Source organism: Dreissena polymorpha, unplaced genomic scaffold (assembly GCF_020536995.1).
Source record: "Dreissena polymorpha isolate Duluth1 unplaced genomic scaffold, UMN_Dpol_1.0 chrUn020, whole genome shotgun sequence".
In the NCBI taxonomy this organism is placed as follows: Eukaryota; Metazoa; Mollusca; class Bivalvia; order Myida; family Dreissenidae; genus Dreissena; species Dreissena polymorpha.
In genome coordinates, this window is record NW_026273334.1 from 233,778 (window position 1) to 250,263 (window position 16,486).

The 16,486-nt window shown below is 35.5% G+C and overlaps 2 protein-coding genes across 6 annotated transcripts in view; both read right to left on the minus strand.

Moving 5' to 3' along the window:
• LOC127863617 (PTB domain-containing engulfment adapter protein 1-like) overlaps positions 1-473 on the minus strand; it is a 49,055-nt gene extending 48,582 nt beyond the window's left edge. The window contains exon 1 of one of the 2 annotated variants that reach the window (XM_052403237.1): positions 394-473. The gene's annotated coding sequence lies outside the window, so the exon portion shown is untranslated. The remainder of the gene's footprint in view (positions 1-393) is intronic. The other variant, XM_052403239.1, reaches the window with a different exon arrangement.
• A 2,462-nt stretch (positions 474-2,935) lies between these two features.
• Positions 2,936-16,486, minus strand: part of LOC127863612 (SWI/SNF-related matrix-associated actin-dependent regulator of chromatin subfamily E member 1-like) — a 51,107-nt gene continuing 37,556 nt past the window's right edge. For 3 of the 4 annotated variants that reach the window (XM_052403218.1, XM_052403216.1, XM_052403217.1), the window contains exons 17-18: positions 13,856-14,221; positions 2,936-6,274 (exon numbers count right to left, since the gene is read on the minus strand). In XM_052403218.1, coding sequence (XP_052259178.1) covers positions 6,150-6,274; positions 13,856-14,221 — 491 coding nt within the window. In that variant the 3' untranslated portion in view covers positions 2,936-6,149. The remainder of the gene's footprint in view (positions 6,275-13,855; positions 14,222-16,486) is intronic. The other variant, XM_052403219.1, reaches the window with a different exon arrangement.

A 16,486-nucleotide genomic window follows, 5' to 3' on the forward strand; every position in this document is an offset into this window, starting at 1 on the left:
AAAAAAAACATTGTCATTGACATCGAGCACCTATGCCCAAAATGGGGGTTTTCACGACGCGAAAATTCCCAATATTCCAGTGTGGTGTATTCCCAAAATGAAGCGGAAAAAGCCTGGCTACATTTATTTTCGCTTAAAGTTGTCGCTTTTACATTGAATTACATAGGGAAACTATTTAGTCTATATAATAACCTGAAGTTCAGGCTATAGAAATGGTTTCTTCTGACACTCTTTTTACTTTATAATTCTTTAATTATTATATTGGCATTTGCATATACGGTTGCAATAAAATAAAAACAATTAAAAAGTTCAAAACAACTGAAAATTACAGTAAGGTCTTGGATGTTACAACTGCGATCGATACACATGAATGTAAATAATCAATTAACATACCTGCATCAGTTGCAGAATTGCACTTCCTAGTTTTCAGACGGTGTCACAGCAGAAACTTACACCAAGGTTACATTCTACTATCTATCTATATTATGCTGAAATGCTAACCAAGCATTAAAGGGTCCCGATTAATTAGAATGTATTTTTAAATCATGTCAATAAGCGCAATAGTTTGTGTGAAACGTGTGCTGCATAAAAGCAACTTCACATGTGTTACTCCAAACGTTTTGTCAAGTAGACGTTTACAACCATTACTTTTTACTTCGTTTTCGACTACTGTACAGTAGAATAAGCAGATAAGCAGTCAATTTTATAGCAATTAAATGTTTTCAATGTATGACAACATTATATTGTAAGACGAATATTGTAAATATCTTCGTTTCTGCCTGTGGCGTAGCTAAACCATTTTTGTATGTCGGCAATCAAGGCAAAATAAGTAGTTACCATAGGCGACTCTAGGGGCCCCCCCCCCCCCTAAAATCGCCAAAGTAAAGTCAATTCATTTGATGTTTCACACTTAACTAGATCTAAAACGCCTATATAAACTTGTCAAAGCCTTCAAAATCTCCTAAAATCATGGAGCTTCCGGGGGGCTGGACCCCCAAAACTATAGGCTATGCACCTTTTTGGCATTATAAGAAGGCACTTTGATGAAAGTATATACGGCGTGACATGCTCGAGAAGTGGTTGTCAAAGCCTTCAAAATCACTAAAATCGTGGAGCTTCCGGGGGGGGGGGGCTTGACCCCTGGACCCCCTTAACTATAAACTTTGCACTTTTTCGGCATTATAAGAAGGTACTTTGATGAAAATATATAAGGCGTGACATGCTTGAGAAGTGGTTGTCAAAGCCTTCAAAATCATTTAAATCGTGAAGCTTCCGGGAGCAAAGCCCCCCTGGACCCCCTAAACGATAAACTAAGCACTTTTTTGGCATTATAAGAAGGTACTTGGATGAAAGTATGAAAGGCGTGACATGTTCGAGAAGTGGTTGTCAAAGCCTTCAAAATCACTAAAATCGTAAAGCTTACGGGGGGGCCCTGGACCCCCTACCTGGGCTTTGCCCTGCACCCACCAGGGGCCATAGCGGCCCCCTGGACTCCCAGAAAATCTTTCAATATCCCGCCCCCCCTAACCAGAAATCCTGGATCTGCCCCTGGTTACCTTTATATATTAATCACAGTAACTGCGTACTCTATACATGTAATTTGAACAAACATATGCGGATGGATATATATTATGAACATAAGCACTAAATGTTTTATTTGTCAATCCCTACGAAACAAAACAGAATCAAGCATAACTGAAGTGTGTTTCATGCAGACCTAAACTAAATGCCTTTCTGTTGCTTTCCGTGACTGCTAGACGGATATTGACAAATATGGTCGTTAGCAATATTAACCGATCTCCATTTTATATCATTGGCTTTAAGTTTACCAGGGGTTGTCATTTCAATTAATCTTGTATACATTTTATACAGCTGAGCTCCATGCCGCTTTGAAAACAGCGCAGAGATAACAAGCAAATTGGATGAATTGATATCCCACGCCAAATAAATATTGTTTATGAATGAGTGCAAATCCCCTATATGGTATAATCCTTAAAACCATCAAAAAGGGCAATAACTCTTATTTTAAAAAGTTTATGGTTATGGTCCTTGTGCATGGCACATCTACTTTATATCTATACAGCCATGAAGCTTCATGTTGATATCTTATATAGTTTCTGAGATACAGCCCTAACAAGTTTGTGACAGAAACATGGACTGACGAAATGACTTATAAGGATAATAAGCTTTACATGTTTAATTGATAATTCTCAATACGCGAATAAGCATTTAGGTTTGACTATAGAGTCGCAGCCAATGTTTGCCGCAGTACTGCCTTGGTCTGTTCTTAAATTTTACCTTAAAGAGACACAACTGTGATCAAGTTATCATATGATGTAATAGCTGTTTGATAGTTTTTTCCACGAGGCACATCTTACAATGTCCAATAATCAGAGCTAACTTATTAAGTCATAATCAAGCTCCTTTTGTTGGCGCTGCCAATTTAAGAAATGCTGGCTTTTAAACCTGCAGAAACCAGAAATTAACACACGTTAAATGCACAAGTTCTCGTACACTTACTGATTTTCCTCTTCCCATATTTAGTATTTGACAGTTAAGTAATTTGATTTTCACATTCTGTCACCTTGATTTGTTTAACACAGAGAACTGAACCTTAGATGCTTTATGAATACCGGCCCAGGTCACATAAAAAGTAGGAAGAGGAAATCTACCCAGGCGTTGCTGTGCAACTACATGGTGCAATACTTTTAAATCTTGCATGTGGTCTTTACTTCAACACTGCATAATAACTCTGGATTCTGGCAATTAGTGCGTGCGAAATGCCAATTGGGTATACACCTTTGTCACAGCGCTTAACCAAGATGGATACTCCTGGAAACAAATGTGCGTTAACCACTTATACTCGAAACTGTTGTTTTTTTTTCAACTGAATCCTGTTAAGCTAGTAAATCAAAGCTGAAGGCATAACAACACATTGTTTCTACTCAATTTAATCTCACAATGTTTAATCATACAAATATAAGTTCAATGAGGAGGCAAGCATTTATTTTAAATTGAGAATAACACTGCTTTTCCTAAAATCTTTATTTATTATTTTGTAGCACACATGCACCATGTTTTGAGTTTTAACCATTATCTAAAACTTGCATCAAATTATCAGCAAAAATAAGCTTGTATCCAGTCAAATACATGTTTTACAAATTGATTCATATTATATGTGCGCCAAAAGCCAATAATATAAACACATTGCTAAGTACTAAATAAATGTTGGTCATGTTTTATACATTACCATAGAAATGAAATGTTTGAAAAAGATACAACAAACACAATATTCAAATAATGGGAACACAATTTAGATGCTACTATATGAGTCGTGTTCGGAGAAAAATGGGCATAATGCATGTGCGTAAAGTATCGTCCCAGAGAAGCCTGTGCAGTTTGCACAGGCTAATCAGGGACGACACTTTCCGCCTTAATTGGATTTTTGCTAAGAGACTTCATTAAAATGAATTATGTCATAAAACCGGAAAGTGTCGTCCCTGATTAGCCTGGGACGACACTTTACACACATGCATTAAGCCCAGTTTTCTCAGAACGTGACTCATATAAGTAAGATATGAGCCTGTCTCAGGCAAAACAGGCTTTATGCAAGTATTGCCCCAGATAAGCCTACACTTTGCACAGGCTGATCAGGGAGAACATCTGTATACAGTCCAACCTGCCCGAGCGACCGCCTGTGAAAAGCGACCAGTTGTCAATAACGACCACATTGATTTCCCCGGGAACGATTTCACTATATTCTGTACCTGCAAATAACAACCACCTGCCAACAACGACCAGCGACGGCAATTTTACATTCCCAATGTCGAATTTGATAGCTAACAACAACCACGTCAATGACCAGCGACCACCATTTTACATTCCCAAAAGTCGAGTGACTAACAAAATCGTTTTAATTATCATAATATAACGTTTCATAACGAATAATTTAGATTTGACAAAACAGCATACACTAACTTATTAATACAATGACAATATATTTTTTTTGACGGATTTTCTATTAAACTTTGTACGTTGTCATCGGTTTGCAAAATAAAAAATCTTGTATTCCTTGAAAGAGGCTTACAACGACCACTTCGATAATAACAATTAACGATTTCACAACTGTCAATAAAACAATGACCGCCATAATGATGTGATAGTCACGTCATAAACATGTTACCAGTGCACTGGTCGGTCGCTATGGAGATATTGGCAAGTGACAGTTTACTCGATAGCTGTTTTTTTTGTTTGTTTAACACACATTGCTAATTGGTAGCCACCTGCTTCTTTTATGCATTTGGCAGTTTGACGAAGGTGTAAGAAGTTGCCTTTTTTATTTTATTGGCTCGCGATTATTCATATACTAATTGCCGAAAATATCAAACGTTTGGGGCTTATATCAACTTATAAAGGAAATTTACGGTTTCTTTACAATTACGATGCAAATTGTACACATTCCTTTCTTAAATTTCTCCGTGATACGACAAGCATAGATGATAGATAAGTAAATTGTCAGTGAAAAATAACTATTGTGGAATCCAAGCGTTAGTTCGTTAGTTAGTTTATGTTTGGAAATTGAAATAATACATGTAAATATAAAACACAACTGTGATTTCAATCCTTTTTTACATTATACGTGCTTTAGTATTCACACATTTAAACACTAGAGCACATACATCATACGGTACCTGTTAAAAGCCTACTAGCATATTTTGCAAAGTTTCAATCGACCCTGCGAATAAAGACCACCTGTGAACAAAGACCACAACGACCAAATCCCTCGAGTGGTCGTTATTGGCAGGTTGGACTGTATACCAGATTTTTGTAAAGAAGAGTCTTTCTTTTTAAAATAAAGAGTTAGTGTCATCCCTGATAAGCCTGTTCAGACTACACAGGCTAATCTTGGACGATACTTAACACACATGCATAAGCCCTGTTTTGCCATAGGCAGGCTCATATCTGACATAGCACCTTTAATACACATGTTTGATAATCATGGTACATGTAAGAGTTCTATACAAATAAGCATTTTCACATTTAATATTGATTTCGCAAACACTAAAACCATACACATGAGGTTATTTTTAAGACAAAAGTTGAAAAAATGTTCTCACAATTTAAGATGTTATGTTTTCCGATTCTTCAATTGTAGCACAAATTATATTATTTTAACTCATCCAAATTTACTGGCATAATTTTCATTGCCACAAATTCAAATATACAATACTACCATGGTAGCAGAAGTTTGTTAACATTATGGAATACATACTGGATTTAAATCTAACCACACAAGAACAGTTACCATACAACCATGTATGGGGATTCACTTATACATCATGTATAAAATAAACCATGTTACATACACACACATGGCAATGGATAGTTGTGTAATTTTTACTAACAGAAACAGCATTGCTTATATATCAAGAACTGCTATCGCACACATGTTCTCACATGCTCACCATGATCATCCATTAGACAGTATGTCAAACAAACACTCATCCAAGAAATTCAATATTAACTACAGAACACATTAGATTAGAAAACGTCAGTACAAAAACTTATTTTAATTTGAGACATTTCCTAAAATCATTCAGCAATACATCATCATCCATCATACACCAATCACTTATGCACATCATATCAGTATTAATACATTCTTAGCAGTACAATTGTCCCCAAACAAGTTTTGCCAAAAAAAAATTCCCAAACAATGCAAGTACCTGACTAGCATTTCTGCCGCTTGAAAAATACCCAAACATTATTGAATTTTTTATTGACAATAAGTTTTGCCCAAACATCAATATAACATCAGGGCTATAAGTATTTTAAAACACCAATACAATATAGAATGGTAAATGTAATGCATTTTCAATAGCTTCTTAAGAACATTAAACTCATTTTTGCACTATGTTGATTTTTAACAAACAGCAATACACTTTTAATTTAGTACAACACCTTCAATGCAAGTATATACCGGTCAGACAATTGTCTACTTTTTATGCACAATAATGTTTACATCAGAAACACAATTTCAAGCAACAAGTCACAACATCACTCATTTCGAATAACATACACAGAAACTTTGTTCTTTTTCTCACAAATAATGTATCTGAGTACAGAAATACACAAACGATGCCAGCACATCATTCATTTTCAATAACAGGGGCTTGTTCTTGCTTCTGATCTTCCTCGCCATTTTGCTGTAGCTTGGTCATCCCATTGTCTGCAGCTTTGATGGGGGAATCAGCTTTCTCATCAGATGACCCCCCTGCAAGTATAATGAGTAAGTCTCATTGAAACAACTGCTAGAATGTTTGTTTATTTTACTTTTTAAAAGAAAGTTTTGCATATAAAAACAAATACAAGAATATCAGTCAACAATTTAAGTCGCTATTTTACCATTTGTAGTCTTGTTTTAAGGTTTATATAAAGTATAAAGTTTGGATTTATGGCTTACTGTATGCATACATACATTTGTAAATATGAGCGGGCCTCTGGGAAAACTGGGCTTAACCCTTTGCATGCTGGGAAATTTGTTGTCTGCTAAAATGTTGTCTGCAGAATTTCTAAAATTAGCATTTTCTTCTATTTTTTTCAAAGAATACTATCAGAATAGCAAACAGTTTGGATCCTGATGAGACGCCACATTCTGTGGCGTCTCATCTGGATCCAAACTGTTTGCAAAGGCCTTTAAAATTCGGTTCCCGCACTTAAAGGGTTAATGTATTTTTCATGTAGAAAAGACTTCAAAATTCAATAAAAGCGGAAAGTGTGGTCCCTGATTAGCCTATGCAGACTTAAGCCCAACTTTCCACAGTGCAGCTAATATTTCCAGTTGTTTACAACCTACGACAACTCCGTATCTGCTAGTAGGCATGCATGTCAATAATTATCATGCATTAACAAAAAATACACACGAAAATACAAATGAACATCCATTTCAATACTAGGTCTACAATGCAATTTTCAAGTCATAAAAATAATGATCATTTAATATTGAACAAAAAATATTATCCTGGAAAAAAGACAATTATCTTAATATAGCAACATCTCTAACAGCAAAAATCAACAACTAAAAAAACAACAAGTAAGTAACACATTCACTGCAACTCAATGTCTGAAAATGAGCTTCATCAAACACATACGAATGCCACTTTGTTGCCAGGAGCTCCCTTAAATGAGATGGAAACACAACAGTGATATGTATTGCATCTGTACAAACAAACACTATTGTTTCATGAACAGCAACAGAACAAAAACTACTAACTGTGAAACCATTATTATTCGTCAGGCATTAATTTTGGTATATTATGTCAGTGGACCGAGTGACGAATTTAAGATCTTAACGAATAATAATGTCCAATGTTTAAACAAAGTTAAGACTGAATTACCGTAGGCATGAGACATTTAAATTCAATGTAATCCATGCATACATACTTCGTCTGTTTCGTAATCAAGATAAAGCCTGTTCTGACACAAATGGGGGCACATTATACAGTAAACTTAGCTGACACGTGGCATTGCTGTGAAACGCGAATGCAGTTAGGCTGTATCGAATGCGTTGACTTTGTTCATGAAGCATAGTAATTATTAGGGCTTATTGTTAACAACTTTATTACCCATTGTGTGTATTGTGTTTTTCAGAGTCGTTGACTAATTGGAAATCGGCTTCGTTGATTTAAAAACTCGTTATCAGTTATTCGGTCCCGCTAATCATAACAATGCAATTGTCAATAGCTTAAATGATAAGGGCCCATTACTATCACCTGATAACAAAAGACTTTAATTGGCATGTGACAAACAGGACTCCCAAGTGTCCTCCCTTTTCCCTTCAATGATTTGTCTAAACCGCAAAAAGCGATTTATCAGACATGTATTACAAACAAATCGTATTTTGATTTTTTTTAAATCAGAAATTGGCAAATTTAATTGCTGCAGAAATAGTCAATTTTTTTTAAATGACGAAAATTCCTGCTCACGACAATAAGTGGTTTCACAGTATATATTGATCGATTGCAAGTGTAGTCACTTAGCATTTTTGGGTTCCAATTAGAAACAAACATCCATTTATAGGACAGTCATGGTTAAGTGTCCATCGGGCATTTGAATTCATTAGAAATGATTATGTTCCCTTTGTTTCATGAGACCATAAATATCTGTACATAACACTAATGTACCAACCTAGTTTTGGTGACAGCATCTTGCATGTCAAAATTGTAGCAACAATTTGATCTGTGTTTTTTTTTCAAAAAACAATTCTTTGAAGCAGGTATAAAGCAAATAAATAAAATTCCAGGAAACCTTACACTTAAATACCAAATAAATCATCTAATAAAAGATTTGATTTTTGCAATGTGAGTTTTGTTAAACCTAAAATATGTATAAGAGATTTTACCTATTCAACCAAGAGCTACCGTAGTTTATGATAAAGAAGAAGCCAATTATTTGTTTCACAAAAAATGTTCTTAAAAAGCTAACTTTTCTTCTATTTTAAACAAAGATATAGAATTATTAACTGTATCAGTTTTTTCTCATTGGTATCACTCAATCTGTTGCTGCATCCTACCCAGAGTTCCAGATAAGGATTTAGTGGCAGTGCCTTCCCCGGGAATTTGTTCAGGCGCCCCGGGGGTGGGTTCGGGAGGGGTGTCCCCTCCTGACGTTGATTTTTTTTTAATTTAACGTGTCAATTCACGTTCTGTGGTGCGTTATAACTCAAAGAAAACAGCGTCAAAAGACGTCATTTGGTGCGCTTTGACTCTTCAAAAAAATCCCCCAGTCATTTTTAAATATATTTTTTTATATTGTTTAATTGTTTTAAAACTTTTCCGCACAGATAGTAAAATCCCGACTCGAACGATTCCCCAATACATCCGTTTCAACCCGACTCTATTACTGTATACTTACTATTTTTCAAGTTTCTATTTATTACCCGATAATCCCGTTTATTCCGTTTTTTTCAATCTCTTTCTGGTAAATATTTACGATAAAAGCTTTCAGTTATTTCTTTAACACAAACCTTGCCATTTTTTCAGTGACTATTTATAGATTTGATGAAATATTGCCTCTGAATATGCGTCAATCCCCTGACCTGTTGTGTGCTTGTTAAACGCTCAATACACGCCATTTGTATGCAATAGACGCGACGTTGTACATAAAAACATGCTGCATAATTTTCGCGCTCTTTTTAATTGAGAAAAAGATTCGACACAAAATAAATTTGGAGCAAAAATATTTAACGTTGCGGTAACATTTACATTCGGAAGTGTGTTTCGGATTAAAAACGCGTTAACATCGACTTACGGTAATGGGTTTCGGATTACAAATTAAATTATTCCCATTTGAGATTTCAACAAATATTAACCGTTGCGTTATAAATTCAACGATAATTTGTTTACACACTTTACGAGTCGAATAAATGTTTTGACGGAATTATGCATGAAATTCACGTCCACGAGGATCACGGCCGGTTGCCATCATCAGTCTTCTAACTATCGATTATCGGACGAAACATTTACAAATGTACGTAATTAATTCAACGAAAATTTGTTAAAGCTCATTTCGTGTCGAATAAATGTCAGAAAAACAAGGTGAATCAGTTCTATAAATGGACATGTTGAAATATACATGTACTGGAATTAAATAAATTGTTATCACATAATTGTAACCGCTATAATAATTAATTGTTTACTACTTGCAATTAATTTCTCGTATTAATTATGAGTCATAGGTAACACTTGTTTACAGTAAAAAGGTGTGATGATGATGCCCGAAACCGTCTTTAATGTTCTGTACTGTACTAATTACCGGTTTTATATTACTCAAATGGTACAACTGCTTGCTAATCAAGCTGCGATAAACTCTTACTTCATTCCCGACGTCAATCAAAAATAATGGTCGATAGTTAACCCCGCCCTCATAAGCATTCGCGTAACCGATTGGACGATGAACTTCACAGTTTGACGACTGGAAAGTTAACAGATACATCCTTGTCAGCATTTAGATGACTGTGTAATGTGGCTAGAATAATCGATACGCGCGTCATGCTATTCTCTTATCAGTGGATTATCCATTACCCCATGTGGTGTTTATGGCGATAACTTGTGAAAGTAGGTACCGAGTGCTCTTTTTAAACAGGGAATATTGATACACTGATAGGGAAACCTTGATTTTTTTGGACAATCTCCACTTTCTTTTACTGAAGAATACACTGATCGGAAATTTCAAGCGCCCCGGGGACTATGATTTCGAAATTCAAGCGCCCCGGCAAGGGGCGCTTAAATGGCCTGGGGAAGACCCTGAGTGGAAAGGCTTTTTACCCCCTGACATTATTGTCAAACCGTATTTTACTCCTTTGTTTCAGCCATAAAAGGTATTTTGGAATATTGAGGGGTATTTTCCATTTATATAGAAAACAGACAAAGTAAATGGCGTGTTTAATCTAGAAATATTATTATTTGTTATTTATTTTATTAAATGCAAACAGAATGAACTTGAACACACATGTTTTAAAATATTCCCGCATGAGTCGCTGGTCACTTAAAACGTCCCTGTTTTGATCCATAAACATTATGGGCTGCCAAAATATTATTACAAGCTTATTTTGATTCACTTACTTTTGATTCAAAAGTCAACTTACACTAAAAACTCAACTGGATTATTGGTTAAACTGGTTACGCACTTTAATCGATTTAGAATACGTACCAAGATTTGTATTGCGTTACATACTGGGCCGATTTTTAATGCGTTTATTTTTTCAATGGGTAAATACGCAGATACGCCTCTTATCTGAAGCTCTGATGATTTCTACCTGCATCCTACTCTTTGAATGCAAATATTAATTACATAAACCTATCAATCAACAGTCCTAAATGAGCCATTCCATGCCAAAATGGGTCTTATACGATATACGTTCAGTGTAGCTCCAGGCCAGCCAGAGCATCACTAACGAGACCATGTAACCATGCATGACATAGCGAACAGGGTAGCGCCGTACCAGACTTGTCTGGAGCTATACTAGTGGCATAAGACCCAAATTTGCATGACACGGCTCAAATCATGTTTCAAAGATTTAAAGCTTTTGTGGACAGGTGTATTTCCAACTGATAAGCAATTTTCTAATACCAGCAATCAACTCTGCATTTCTAGCAACAGAACGGTAACATGCAACTAATAAGAAACGAGAAGAAACAAAGAAATCAACTCTATTTGTATTAAAACAGCAAAAGGGTCATCGATTGGTGTCTACAGAACCAGAAAATGGGAATTACTGAACAAAGCATTCAAAACAATTTTTTAATATTAAATCCAATGCTGAAACACTGAACAATATGGAAACGAACGGCATGAATGCTAGGTTTTCACCATGCAGAATGCCTGAAAAGGCCAAACAATTCACCTGTACTTCAATATTGTCGTATTGATGGAACTTAATAGGGATAGGGTCTGGATGAATTAACTGAAACAAATAAAACATCATTACAAGACAATGGGCCTAAAGTGAGAATAGTCTTAGATGTGCATACATTTGCATTCAGCAAATTCATTGAATAAACTAATACATTGTATTGAGAAAATAAGGGATACAGCTGGACTGAACTACAAATGATGAAGATTTCATTTCGTTTAAAACAAAGTCACGCTTAGAAGAAAATGCTATGTTTTAGAATGATTATGTGGATATAATAAAGTGGAAAGAGGGAAATTAAACCGAACTTCAATCTGAACCAGCTGCTGAAAGATTATCCTGTATTCAACTCACAGCCCAAAATTGAACAAAAGAAAATTTCCTGCTGGTAATTTTCCTTGAGACTTAATTAGGCCTTACTAATAACAGATGATTAAGGAATATGAAAGTTTAAAAGGCACATTCTTCATAAAGATGACAAGAAAATTGCATGGTAGATCACTGTTTGAAAAATCTTGAGTGCAAGACAGATCCAAGCGTTGTGTTACTAATTTTATACAAGTGAATACACTAAACAGAAAATGATAACTTCATGCAGTCAATGTAACTGAACATAAAGATACACAAATATAACAAGGCAACTACTGCTATGGACTGATGTTTTGAAACTGTTGCAAGCTTCAGATAAAACTTTTATGTTTAATCAAAGTGAATCGAAGAACCACAAATATATTGAAATAATAATATAAAAAAGCAGTATGTTTTAAACATTACATATTACTATGAAACTAGAAATGTAAAAGAATGATTATAATATGTAACTTATTAGTAATCTAATTAAGTACACATTCCATTTTTAAAAACATTTATTCTTTGAATATACACCATCAGTAAATAAAACATGAACATTATAAGCTCAGTTGCCTAGTGACCATACTAACATTGCATACAGATTCCCTGCAACCTAGCAACCAGTCCCGAATTGCAAGGAGAGGTGAAGATTAGATGGAAAACTGTTTTGCTTTAGTTTCCAAGTTTATTTTGAATAAATGTACAAAAGGATCAAGCAGCTGTATAACAGTTCAAACAAACAAACACAATATTACTCAGGATACTTTTTACAGAAAGAAGAGGTATCAGCATCCTGGTTATAAATTATTTTCCAAGAAATAGTTTGTAACATGGAGAATGGAAAACAAGTCAAACATAATATGATGCTCTTATATGCATTCCAATTTGCCTACTTGTCCTGAACACATCCAAAACCCAACATAACCAACTTGAGATGAAACAGTTAATCAACATGTTAAAAAACTACTGTTATTTTATAAACAAGAGGGCCATGATGGCCCTGAATCGCTCACCTGACTAACCAAATACAATCCCAACCCAATTTCATCAAGATAAACATTCTGACAAAATTTCATTAAGATTGGATGAAAACTGTGACCTCTACTGTCTACACAAACAAATTGTTGACGGTTTTTCTATTATTTGACCTAGTGACCTAATTTTTGACCTCAGATGACCCAAATACAATCCCAACCCAGATTTTATCAAGATAAACATTCTGATCAAATTTCATAAAGATTGGATGAAAACTGCGACCTCTATTGTGTACACAAGGTTTTTCTATTATTTGACCTAGTTTTTGACCTAGTGACCTAGTTTTTGACCCCAGATGACCCAAATACAATCTCAACCCAGATTTTATCAAGATAAACATTCCGACTCAATTTCATAAAGACTGGATGAAAACTGTGACCTCTACTGTCTACACAAGGTTTTTCTATTATTTGACCTAGTTTTTGACCTGTGACCTAGTTTTTGACCACAGATGACCCAAATACAATCCCAACCCAGATTTCATCAAGACAAACATTCTGACCAAATTTCATAAAGATTGGATGAAAAACTGTGACCTCTACTGTCTACACAAGGTTTTTCTATTATTTGACCTAGTTTTTGACCTAGTGACCTTGTGTTTGACCCCAGATGACCCAAATACAATCCCAACTCAGATATTAACAAGATAAACATTCTGACCAAATTTCATAAAGATTGGATGAAAACTGTGACCTCTACTGTCTACACAAACAAATTGTTGACAGACACACGCACGCACATACGGACGCCGGACATCACACGGTCACATAAGCTCACCATGTCACTTAGTGACAGGTGAGCTAAAAATGTTAAAGCTAGGTGAAATTGTTCATTTCATCAAACTAGATGAATGCTGTACAAATACAGACTCAACACATATGATTGGGTAGAATGCTGTTAGATGGGGGCTAAAACTTGTCAGCCATGCTGCTAACGGGGGAGTGGTCTTAGTAGAAACAAAAGGGAACAGAATCATTCTTGAACAACCAACAACTCATCTCTCCTTGCTTCACATGCCAGCATGGACACCCACATTCCAAGACAGTATATCCTTACATTCTTTAATCTTCCTTACAGCTACTGCTCCTTTTAAAGCCGCCTTGGCCTTACTGGCCCCAGCTTTGGGCGAATGGCTGTTCTCAGAGCCCGGAGTGCCGGGAGAGGAGGCGCCCGGGCTCCAGCCAGAGTCAAGCCCGAGCCCGCTACCCCCAGAAAGCCCACTACCTCCAGCACACATCTTATTGCGGTTATTAACGTGCTGGGAGTAGGAGCCGGAGTGGCGAAACTTTTTGCCGCACAGAGAGCATTCGTAAGGTCGTTCACCAGAGTGAAGACGTGAGTGCTCCAGCAAATGGTGCTTCAGTTTGAACGCCTTATCGCATATCTCACACTTAAATGGCCTAGGGCGGCCATCCTCCTTCACTGAAAAGTAACCGACATGATGACGAAACTTTGAAAAATTGCTGCTATGGAAAAATGATTCTATAGATGGAACATTTATTGTACATTGTGATAAAGATAATAGTGGGCACATAAAGCAACTGCACGTTTAGAACTGCTGGGATGGTGAAATGAGTTTTTTTTTGGTGCTTTATGTAATAAAGATAATAATGGATGGATAATACCATCTACAGCAAAGGTTTGTTGCTTGGAGAAAAACATCAACATCTATACACCAATGTAAGTTACAGTCTTCATAATATTATGGAATGCACCATACTAATGGTACAAACACAAGTTGTTTCCTTGCATGCTGTAGAACTCTGGGCTATATCTGGTAATAATATTTTACATAACAAACATAGCATTAACATTCAATACAGCAACAATACACAAACATAGGCATAACAGATTGTTTATATATTTATAAATGCATATTTTTTAACAATCAGCTACAAGCATAACAGAAATATACAGTAACATTTACGCTAAAACAACAAACAATACATAATGACATACAATTTAAAAGCAGTACTTTTGATAGTTAACTGGTTCAGTGTGTTTATGAGATCCCAGCATTTTGTTAAAAAAAAAGTCAAACAACTCTAGAATTATATGTATTTTATATTTCTGAATTTAAATTCACAATACACAGTCTGTGAAAACAGTGCGTCATTGTCACTTTCTAAACTTTCTAACTGCAAGGTTTTTGCCAGTCTTTAGATTGAACAACTAGATATCCTCCGCGTATTGTTAAATAAATTGCAGAACAAACACTATAAGCCATTTGTTTCTTCTATTATTACAATAATCACATAATTGACAATGTAAGAAGCCACTCATCACATAGCAGGAACTGACTGCTAAGTATAGTCCCTGTCTGTCTTAAAAAACAGTGTATTTCCATTACAAATAATACCCTACGACAAACACTCTAAAACAACAAAGCATATAACAACATTTATACGACCCATGGTTCGTAATAACCGGGCTTCAGGCATGTGCTTTAAGTAGCGTCCCAGATCAGCATGTGCATTTAGAGCACTTTCCCAGATCATGAAATTTTGTGTTTATATGAAGTCTCTTCTTAATGAACAAGAGATGTTTTTGTCAGAAACACAATGCCCCCTACTGCGCCGCTTTGAAGCTTTGACCTTGAAGGATGACCTTGACCTTTCACCACTCAAAATATGAAGCTCTATGAGATACACATGCATGCCAAATATCAAGTTGCTATCTTCAATATTGCAAAAGTTATGGGCAATGTTATAGTTTTCGGACGGACCGACTGACGGACAGTTCAACTGCTATATGCCGCCCTACCGGGGTCATAAAATCCAGTATAGAGGACTGCACAGGCTCCTCTGGGACGTCACTTTACGCTCATGAAGTAACCTGGACTTTTCCACTGCACAGATCGTTTGTAACTGTTAGAACACAATAATGTCCTGTGATATACAGGACTGCAGGGAGTCACAGTTCACTGCTGCATTGAACACTTTCACATACTAAAGCATTACTAAAGCTAACAGATACATACTCACACTAGTAAAAGTTAGTGACATAGCCTGGTAAGTAAATGAATGGTCACAATTATGCAAAAACTACTTTAATCTTTTTTTCCTGATGCCAACACTATTTTAATTTTTTTTTCTTGTATTATTTAGGGTCTAAAACCTGTGCAATCTTGTATCCAGAAATAAATATCCAACAGCATGGAAGTAAGTTTTAAATATTGAACACCGCTATTTCGAAGTCATTGGGACCGTAAAAATAGTTTAAAGAAGGCATGTTATAACTAAAGAAGTTCTTTTTTGTTGTATGTATGATTATATTACATCAGATTATTACGCGTATATTTATATGAGGGTTCATAAATACTACTATAAATAGTATAGATTCAATAAACTCTGCTGTTATTTAATTTGTCTGTTCATCTTCAACCAACCAAACATGCAATAACCATTTCAAATTGCTTCATATTGTACATTAATTAATGCTTATTTTAAACCCAACTGTAAATCAGCACTGATTTGGTAAACCAGAAAACAATAGAAGGCTATGACCGACAATATGCTACTTCAAACAAGAAATACAGGAAAACCATTATGAAAAACGTTAATTGGACCGATCCAAATTTTAGTTCAAAATAACAATTAATTGGAAATTCCATAGTAAAGTGTATAATGGAGTTTACAAACAAGGAAAACATTGAGACCAACAAACAAATGTAAATAGTGATTAATT